At 39.4% G+C, this 10,000-nt stretch overlaps 2 protein-coding genes across 2 annotated transcripts in view; both read right to left on the bottom strand.

Moving 5' to 3' along the window:
* LOC113117383 (zinc finger protein Rlf-like) overlaps positions 1-8,808 on the bottom strand; it is a 10,065-nt gene extending 1,257 nt beyond the window's left edge. The window contains exons 1-8 of the mRNA XM_026286011.1: positions 8,499-8,808; positions 6,187-6,341; positions 5,932-6,013; positions 4,946-5,081; positions 4,470-4,672; positions 4,238-4,374; positions 3,964-4,105; positions 1-3,872 (exon numbers count right to left, since the gene is read on the bottom strand). The exon at positions 1-3,872 is cut by the window's left edge and continues 1,257 nt beyond it. Coding sequence (XP_026141796.1) covers positions 1-3,872; positions 3,964-4,105; positions 4,238-4,374; positions 4,470-4,672; positions 4,946-5,081; positions 5,932-6,013; positions 6,187-6,341; positions 8,499-8,714 — 4,943 coding nt within the window. The 5' untranslated portion in view covers positions 8,715-8,808. The remainder of the gene's footprint in view (positions 3,873-3,963; positions 4,106-4,237; positions 4,375-4,469; positions 4,673-4,945; positions 5,082-5,931; positions 6,014-6,186; positions 6,342-8,498) is intronic.
* Positions 8,809-9,553: 745 nt separating this feature from the next.
* Positions 9,554-10,000, bottom strand: part of LOC113117863 (protein O-mannosyl-transferase 2-like) — a 5,712-nt gene continuing 5,265 nt past the window's right edge. The window contains exon 17 of the mRNA XM_026286787.1: positions 9,554-9,563. Within this exon, the coding sequence (XP_026142572.1) occupies positions 9,554-9,563 (10 nt within the window). The remainder of the gene's footprint in view (positions 9,564-10,000) is intronic.

The following is a 10,000-nucleotide window of genomic DNA, read 5'->3' as shown; positions in this document are numbered from 1 at the left end:
TAATGTCGATTTAAACTACGCATGCTCATGACTACAGAGTCACAATTTTGTACCATGCAAGGGAAGGCCACAGGAAAGCAGCGGTCCTGGCACATCTGCAAAGCCTCCTCATGCGTTCGGAAGACAATCCTGTCAAATCCTCTTTTTAGTTTGATTTTTGGTTTCTTAGGTACTTCTTCCAGCTCCTCCTCTGCGGTTTCTTCCATTGACTCAAAGTTCTTGTCTGAGCGAGAAATTTCCTGATCTTTGAGGCAGCACCTCAAAGGCAGCTTTTGGGAATCTTTCGACAACTGGGAAGAAGGTGAGATGATTAACTTGGTTTGGCATCCACTATTGGACTCATCTTTTTTAGGTGTACTCTGGAGACGCACCACAAGGGAATCAGATGGATCACAGTGCCTATAGAAAACATGCTTTTTATAGCTTGATTTAAACTGTCTGTTCACAGATGTAGCAACTGGATTCAGGGGAGTCTGGTTCTGGTGAAACTGACTTGTATGACGCAAGAGGCTGCTGTTGAGATGGTAGGACTCATTGCAGTTCGCATATGTACACTTGAACCTCGGTATGGGCTCCTCTGATGAAGTCGTTTGTCTTTTTGCTATGTTCTTAGACTTGCAAGGCATTTTCGATGTGATTTTCTTGTTGTGCTCTCTATGGTAATGTTTAGTAAGACTAGACAAGTTGTTAAACTGCTTATCGCATCCTTTGTGTTCACATGGGAAGCACAACTGTGAGCGGTTATAGTGATGCACCAGCTGAAGATGGCCAACAAGTGCATTCTGAGTATTGAATGCAGCACTACAGTTTTTATGCACGCAATGAAAGGGTTTATTGTATTTACTGAGGATATAGCTCAGATTCCCTTTAGCAACCAAGCGGCGACTTCCCCTTACATCAACATTTGAGTGGTTTACATGCGCATCAGTTTTAGAAGGGACTTGGCTCTTCTCTTCAGCTTGTCCATTTTTTCTATGAAGCTTGCGCTTCCACAACCGATAATCTTGTTTTTGACATTTTTGTTGCCACGGGTGTTTTTCTCGTCTTTGGGTTTTAACATCATCCCTCTTCAAAGACTGCGACTTTTTCCTGGTCCTTACCTTAGATGATGACACCACAGGTGCTTTTTCAGCTAGCTTTCTTTTAAAAGAGCAGCTCATCTGTTCAACAACGGCTTTATTTATGTGATGCATACGTATATAGTGGACCCTCAATGCTTTTTTGTTTTTGTAGCTCTTGGAGCAGAGATGGCACTTGAAAGGCTTGAATTTTTGAGACTGAAACACCTCCATCTCTTTCACCTCTTCCTCAGAGTAAGCATGAATCTTAATATAGTGCTTCATTAAAGCATAACTAGTAACACTCTGGTAGTGGCAACTTTTAGCTTCGCAGGTGTAAGGTTTCGTTGTGGCTTGCACAAGGAACTCGCTGTGTGGTTGATCGTCCTCCAAGACCGAGTTTCCAGTGCTGTCAAGCATTTTGGAAGGTTTGAATGTTTGAGACTGGAACACTTCCATCTGTTTAACCTTTTCCTCAGAGTAGCCATGAATGTTAATGTAGTGCTGCATTAAAGCACAAGTGGTAACACTCTGGTAGCGGCAGCTTTTGGCTTCGCAGGTGTAAGGCTTGGTTGAGAGCTTGCTTTGCAGTTGCTTTTTCTCAGGGTCTTTACTGTTGTCACGTTTTTGTGGTGATTCTGGCTTGTCTGGCAGCTTTTTTGAATCACTACTCGATACACAAGATCTCATCTCATTTTTGTTGTTCGATGCTTTGGCAGGTGACCTTGCTTTCAAGGTAGGCATGCAAGTGCTCTGTGAATTACGCGTAGCATATCTGGTGCTGGGAGAATTAAGGCTTAGTTGACTCAATCCAAGCATGATCTCACTTAGTGCTGCACCAATTTCCACGCTTGAAAGGGTTGTGTCACAGTCTTTGGACTCAGGAGCAGGTGAGGGAGCTTTTTCGTGATTCGATTCCTCCGTTGATGACCTTCTTACGGTGTTATCCTGACCACTTTTACTTAATTCATTGGCTTGAGTCTTAGAATGCTTTGCTTGTACTTTCTTCTTGCATAATTGCTCCTCATTAAATTTGTCTGGATGAGCAATTCTCAAGTGCTTCTGAAGTTCTCTTACAGTAGTAAATGTCCTTCCACACCTTTTTAAGCCACACGTAAACTTCCTACCATCAAAGCAGACAGCAACACATGTCAATGAGACCTTAGATTCCCTGTTGGCCAACAGCTGTGAAGAACCTGAACCTTTTTGGACACCATTTTCTACTTCTGCCTTTGACTCAGAGCTTTCCACAACTGGGAGCAAGAGTTTCCTTTTCATTTTTCTCTGTGTCTCAAAGTCTTTCTCTGTAAAGATGATGTCATGGGTTGCCATGTGCTGAAGAAATTCTTTGCGAGAGTAGAAAAAGTTCTTGCACCCTGGACTGGTGCAAGTGTAAGCAGCATCGCGGAAGTGCTGCGCCTCATGGTGGTAGAGCTGCCCGAGGTCACAATAGGAGAAACTGCAGCCTTTCAGCTCACAGCCATAGGACAAACGGAACCCATGACTATGCTTATGTGCTATAAGTCCATTGGTGGTCTCAAAACGGGCACCGCATCCTGTGACCAGACACATGAAGGGATTATCTCCATAATGGACCCAACGGTGCTGGCGATGGTGAAAGGCAGTCATGAAGGTCTTCCGACAGAATGTGCACTTCTCCCGACGGTCTTTCATCTCCAGATAATGTTTCATGTTGGGATCTTCACTATCATGTTCATTTTTGATGTGCACACCCAAATATTTGAAAAGTTTAAAATTTTTTGAGCAGTTACTGGCTGGACACTGGTAAACATCACGATTCTGTAACTTATAGTGTGTTTTAATGTAGTCAAATGTAATATAGTCATTTTCTACTTGCTTATCTGGCACACTAGCAGCTTTCTCTAATATATGTTCTAATACTACAGGGTCATGGGTGGACTGATAATACATAGCAAGAGAAGGATCTAAAGGAATTTGACCTGGCTCTAACTCATCAATACTATCCTCCTTGAAATACTGTTTTGGGTCCACCTTCTCTTTCACTTTTTTCTTTTTCCAGTGACCCTCTGCAGGAATCTGAATGTGTGTTTTTGTGTGTGGCTCAAACTCCTTTTTACTTTTAAACCTTTGTAGACACACAGGGCATGTCCACACATCATCTTCCATGTGTTTTCTGGCATGGTGACAGATTCGTGTCTCAACCACTTCTTTATGGCATATCTGACAGAAAAATTTATTCTTCTCTTGCTTGTCGAATCTCCTAGAGACATCCACAGAGTCTTTTTTCTTTAAGACTTTTTGGCCCATTTCGGTTTCTGTTTTTTCCACTGTCTGCTCTTGCGCCGTGCTGCTAAATACATTAATTTCACTTTCACCTTCTTCCTCTTTCCAAGCCTCTTCATTCAAAACTGCTCCAACATTACACAGCTCCTCTGATACTGCTTCATCTTCTACTTCTTCCTCCGGTTCCAGCCCCAGTAACTGACTGCAGTAGCGCTTCAATGTCTTCCAGTCCCAGAATTCAGGATCAAAGGGCCAATGTGCTTTCAGAGAAAGTAGCAGCTCGCAACGCAGGGAATTTGGTATAATGGCATTTTCCTCATCATATTTTTGATCAGGACGGGTGTAGAGCTCCTCAAGGACATCAAAGGCTTCCTGAGCAGGACATAAGAGGAATTGTGTGAGCTGACAAGCCCGTATAACCTCCAAATCCTCAGGGAGGAGACAGGCAACAGCTTTGCAGACCATTGTTTTTGAGTCTACATCTTGATTTGGAAGCCGAAGAGCCTTCACACACAGTTCAACTGAAACTGCTAAACCAAGCTGCACTGCCTGAAAAAAATCAAAAAGACAAAGTCAGGAACAGCATAGCATACGTTAAAAGAACTAAACAAGTAACACAGGAGAAAACAGGTCTATTCACCTCTGTCTGAATTACACGAATGAGGAATAGAAGATGGTAGATAGTCCTGGCAATGGCTCCAAACTGAAGGCACCGTTCAATAAATGATTCAATGGACACATCAATTCTTCTCTGCAGTTTGCTCCAAAGCAGGGTTAACTCCCTGACAAACAAAGGAATTAAACCACAGGAATATCTGGTATTAGCATGATCTCCTGTGATCCCTTCACAAGTGAACAAAGCTAAATACAAGTACAAAGACATCCAATGTATTTTGAATATAACAGGTCCTCACCAGGAACAATCCAAGTTGTCTTGCTGTAGCTGCTGTGTAAAATACGTTGTGCACAGGATGAAAGCTGTGCTCTCTTCCCCCTCAGCATCCATGTTGCAAATTATGTCCAAGACATCTTTTGCATCTATTCTAGAAATCTAAAAGACAAAGGGAGAGATAGTGAAATAATTTTGTTTATTATTAAAACATAACATGATCAGAGTCAATCACTAGATAAAACTGGGTACTTTACCTCTAAAATTGCTTCCTCACTAGGCAGCAGCTGGCAAAGTTGGGTGACAAAGGTTTGGCGAAAAGTAGCTTGGTTAGGCAGGAGGCTACAGTTAGCACAGGCTTTGTTGAGGATCAGCGCTTTCTCTACCTCCCCTACTTTCTCCAGGTGTTTGATGCGCATTTCCATGAAACCTTCTCCCTCCAAAGCAAGATAGGCATTCACTGTTCCAAAGAAAGACAATCATAAGTAACCAGCTGAATTTGTTTATCTGCAGATATCAACTCTGTCTTAAGGTCTGACTTTAGATATCAGATGTTATCTGTCAAAACTTAATTTTACAAAACATAATATATTTTGTAATAAAATGTCAGCCTGTCCACACAGATGAATAACAACAAACTCTTCAACCACTCTCTACATGAAAGCAGTGAAATGCTTGTTTGTTTACATTTATTGTGAGTATAATGGACAAAATTATATTAATGGAGTGTTACCTTCTTCTTGATCTGTTGACTGGCCGGTCAGAAGCGAAACCAGGACAGGATTATTCCAAGCTCCACCTTCACCTGTAATGTTCAGTAGGGCATGCAAATCTGTACTGCCATACTGCAGCATGGCCTCATGGGCCGCCTGTACAAAGAGTCAAACCACACTAAGTAAAATGATATGTACATCAAAAATCTTATATGTGAAACTGGTCCGCAACACCAGTCATAAGTAGCATGGACATATTTGTAGCAAAAGCCAACAACAATGGATTAAAATGATAAATGTTTCTTTTATGCCAAAAATCATTAGGATATTAAGTAAAGATCATGTTCAATAAAGACATTTTTTTTTTATTACAACAATAAATATCTCAACATTTTTAAAATAGTAATATGCATTGCTAAGGGATTCATTTGGACAACTCGAAAGGCAATTTTCCTTAATATTTTTTATTTGTTTGCACCCTCAGATTCCAGATTTTCATATATTTGTATCTCAACCAAATATTGTCCTATCCTTACAAACCACACTTCAATGGAAAGCTTATTTATAAAACTGACTGGTTTTGTGTTCCATGGTCACATATATAGAGACACATCTGTATACTGCTTGCATTTCATGTGCAGCAAGCACACTGATTGTTAGGCAAAATGCCACTACAGTTTTTTCAGTATTGTTTAGAGTGATTGTAAATTTAATTTCACATTGGGAATCTATATAGCATGTCCCTCTTTCTGTTTAATACACCAAGAGTACATGCCTAATCTAATGTCCTTGAACAACAGTACAGACTGACCATCATCTGTGACAAGCGTCTGGCAATTATGGTTTGACCCCTAAAAATAGGTTCCTCTAATCTTCACAATAAAAATTATTTTAGGATCCAGAAAATGTACATTTTCCTCTTTTGTTGAGAAAAAAAATTAACTTTTGTTCTATCTCACACAATAAATTTAGTTTGGCACATAAAAACCCAATAATTTGATCTTACCTGAACTGAACCATGGAACTGCAGCCATGCTTCCAAAGGTATTTCATTTTGAGGCACTGATAACAGCAATTCAAGGCAACTCCTGCAGATGATCACAACATTTGGGAAAAAATCAATATGGATTTAATGCTCTTTGATCAGGTCAGGATTTTAATTGTTTCAATTGAGAAAAGAATGAAGTATCTGCTGAGACAAATTATGGGTATTATGTTATAGGCTACCTTTATATATTAGCATCCTTAAAGTTGCACTTACAATGCAAGTCTTTTGAGCACAAGGGCAACGTTGGGGGAGTCGCCTGTGAGATGCGGCCGGGCAGCAGCAAAACAGTTGATTGACAGACAGTAGACCTCCAAAAGAGGTAATCCGTGTTCCACTGAATTCCTGCTCCCAGCGTAATGCATTAAAGCCTACAAGAATAAGTGAAATTAACAAGATCTTTAAAAAACAATACATTAAGCTATTTAAACACCACACAGATACAATTTAAGAGTCAACTGCTCTTCAGATATCCAACATATAGGCCTATTAAAATTCACTAATAACAATAAAAGTCTGTTTATCCTAATCCATTTTACAAATTCTGTGCAGATGCACACAACCGTTCAAAAATCCTCTTCTTTGAACTTTTCATTCATTAAATCATGACAATGTATCAGTGCTTCCACAAAAATATTAAGCAGTATAACTTGTGCCATTTTTGGTCAAATAGCCTACATGCAGCTTTTGTGAGCATTAGAGATTTCGGTCAAAAACATTTAAAAAAAAAAAACTTCTCAACCCTAAACTTCTGAGCGTTAGCGCTTTATGATCAAGAAACAAGACAAAGATGGAAGAGTTTTGACTTCTTCAGAGAGCCAACAAGGGTCTTTGGAGAGCCTGGCTCCAACACGCAGTCCAACACACAAGGGAGGATTTGAGGAGAAACCCCTGATACAACACTTTCACAGCACTCCATCTGTGCTGAGGCGCTCTGATTGGACCGTAGGGATGGAAGCAGGTATAACTGGAGCATAGAGCAACTCCAAATAACCTCCTTGTTCTTCATAATTCATACACATGCAAACAACCCTTTAAAAAAGCTCAAGCCTTTGAGATGTTAAATCCCAGCTAATAATTTATTATAAAGAATAAGTGAGGAAACATGCCATATTTAACCTATAAATCTAAGGTTAGGAGAGCTTCTTTTGGATAACTGGATATAGCCCTGTTAACCAGACTCACCCCAGACCAACTGGGTGCTTCCTTCTGAGACTTTTCATTATCTTGATGATATCATTAATTTGGTGCTCAGAAAAATGTATCATCATCACTGCTGAAAACAGTTGTGCTGCTTTACCACATTTGTGTTTTTAAGAATTCTTTGATTAATAGAAAGTTCAAAATATATATATTTAAATCGAAATCTTTTTTGAGTTTAAAAGTTTTTACTGTCACTTTTGATCAATTTAATGTGCCTTGTGGAATAAAAGTATAAATTTCTTTCAAAATAAAAAAATATTGCTGACCCCAAACTTTTTAACAGTAGTGTAAAAAAACTATTGTACTACTACACTTATATACAACTCGGTGTGCACCCAGCAGACAAAATGAAGATTTGAGGGTTCAACAGAACTTTGTTGAAATACTCAAAAATTGGAGTAGACTAAAAAAGTATTAATATTTTTGAAGCAAAGAGTTTACAATGCAGCACTGAAATTTGACTCTACATAAACCTAGTTTGTGTAGTTTAATTAAATCAACAATCTTTTATTGATGCCAACCATATTACTGAAAGCAAACAAGTAGGCCTACTGTTACCTGGCTAAAAACAGCTCTACTCACTATCAATAATAATATATAACAAATATATTCAAGTGGACTGATTCCACAAAAACAGTGTGAAATGGAAATCAAACCAAATCATAACTAAAAATAGATCGGAGTGTGAATGCAAAGAGAACTGGACCTCTTAAAATGGGTCTGAGTTTGAACTCAAGCATGCAAACACTGCCCAGGTTGATTAGAAGTGACAAATGACAGAGGTATCAAAGTTATTAGAGACCGAATACATGCATGAGATAAACACAACCGAGCCCCACCTCACTATCGTGCTGGACCCCTCCCAGTTCAAGATAGTTCCCATAATGCATGGAAATGCCGTTCCAAGCAGGCCGTATGGGCCAAATCTCATATATGTAATTTTATAGACCACAGATAAGCAATTTTAAATAAGATTAAATCCGCCGCAAATACCAAGGGAAAGGGGAAGCCGTGCAACACGCTATATGCAGTATCAGCTAGCTAATGTTACCGACAACCGAATACAGCTTGCTACTTGAATTGATTAATTTAAAGCTTGCAACGCCTACAAATTAGCTAGTTATTGGGCGTGCATGCCAACACAATTAGCTTGTGGTAGTTCTGCGTTTACATGGCTCTCTAAACGGCCCACGCGTTGAGATAGCATCACGCATGGTTGGTTTCAGCCACAACTTGCATCTTGGTCAGCTAATGCTAGCCACCACAGCTATGAAACGTTGCATATAAACAATTCGCATGCATGCAGCGTTTTCGGCAGCGCGTACCTGGCAGAAGTTATTGCAGTACTCCGTGGACGAATCTTCAGAAACGTCTTGCTGCCGAAGCTCGGCTTCGAGTTGCTGAAAGGTGGCTTGCAGAGCCTCCATAGCAAAAAATGTGTCCTCGTCGAGCAGCAGGCTCTGTCGGCCGCTCCAGTCGAGCTCCGCTTCTGCGCTCTCATCCGCCATGTTCACTGGCATCCACGGCGCGTACGCACACATGCAGTCATGTGATAGTGAAGAAGGGCCTTCTGCTCCAGGTGGATTGAAGAGAGGAACTCCCCCTGCAAACGTGCACTCTCACACAACACGCTGACCCCGCTGCTCTGAAGATTTATTCTGCACAAAACAAGTGGATTTATACAAAAGGAGCTGAATTTATATTTACTTTAAGACAAAGGAAGGCATGAATAGACTAACTTCCTCAAACACATTTTTCAGAGTAATTATGAAATTCACAAAAATTAGCAAAATATAAACAATTTTCTGTAAATTTCTGATTTTAGATTCTATCTATCTATCTCTTAAAACGGTAATCAAAATAAAAAAGTTTTTGGATTGTTTATTAGTAGTAGTACACTAAAACATAATTTATTTTACCCAGAATGAGTACATTTAGTAGGATAGGAAATTTGGGGCCAAATGTTGATGAAAAGTCTTCTCTATCTTGCAGAAATAATTTATTGGACAAAGCAGCAAAGCAGAGAAGACAGCAGACCCATATGAATTGCCCTTGTTCAGAACTCCATCTTTTTCTAATCAATAGCTGACAAATTATTGTATAGCCTGTAGTTTTTTTGTAAATTTTACTCCTCATACTTTTCACAATTAAATACCACTCCCATTTGTCTTTAGTTTAATTGTGGAGTTTCATCACTTTGGCGACTAAAAAAACAACCTGTATTTTTAAAACTTTACTCAGAGTATTAGTAGACTGTCTGCTTATATAACTTTTTATTGTGATTGTCTCCCAACAGACATTCTACTAAATATAATTTTGCAAGTACATGTGAAACTTCTTCTAACCCTACCGTTCTAAATACACTTCTAATACTCTGATGTTACTTATAGCTAAGAGAATGTGTTAAAGGGACCATCAAATTGAAAGTGAAACCAATTTTACTTTCACTATCCCCATCACCCATCTGTTGTTGTGTGGAAATGGAAATCACCTTAAATCACAGTTAGCTACAGTCATGTAGGCTTCCATAATAATTACTTCTATAATTGTTTATTACACAGAAGCATATATTTGGACACTGACACAATTTTCATAATTCCGGTTCTGTATGCCACCAGAACAGAACAACAACAACAAAAATTAATACCGTTTCTATACACATTCCCCAGTGTCTGTTTGTGGTTTTTATGCCTTTAGTTTTGTCTTCAGCAAGTGGAAATTAATGCCACAACTGGGTTAGATCAGGAGATAACCTGGCCATTGCAGAAATAGTTTCACTTTTACTTTTCACAAAACTCTTGGTGCTTTTCATCCATTTTTACTAGGA

Source organism: Carassius auratus, chromosome 17 (assembly GCF_003368295.1).
Source record: "Carassius auratus strain Wakin chromosome 17, ASM336829v1, whole genome shotgun sequence".
Classification (NCBI taxonomy): domain Eukaryota; kingdom Metazoa; phylum Chordata; class Actinopteri; order Cypriniformes; family Cyprinidae; genus Carassius; species Carassius auratus.
This window is presented reverse-complemented; position numbering and strand designations above follow the sequence as displayed.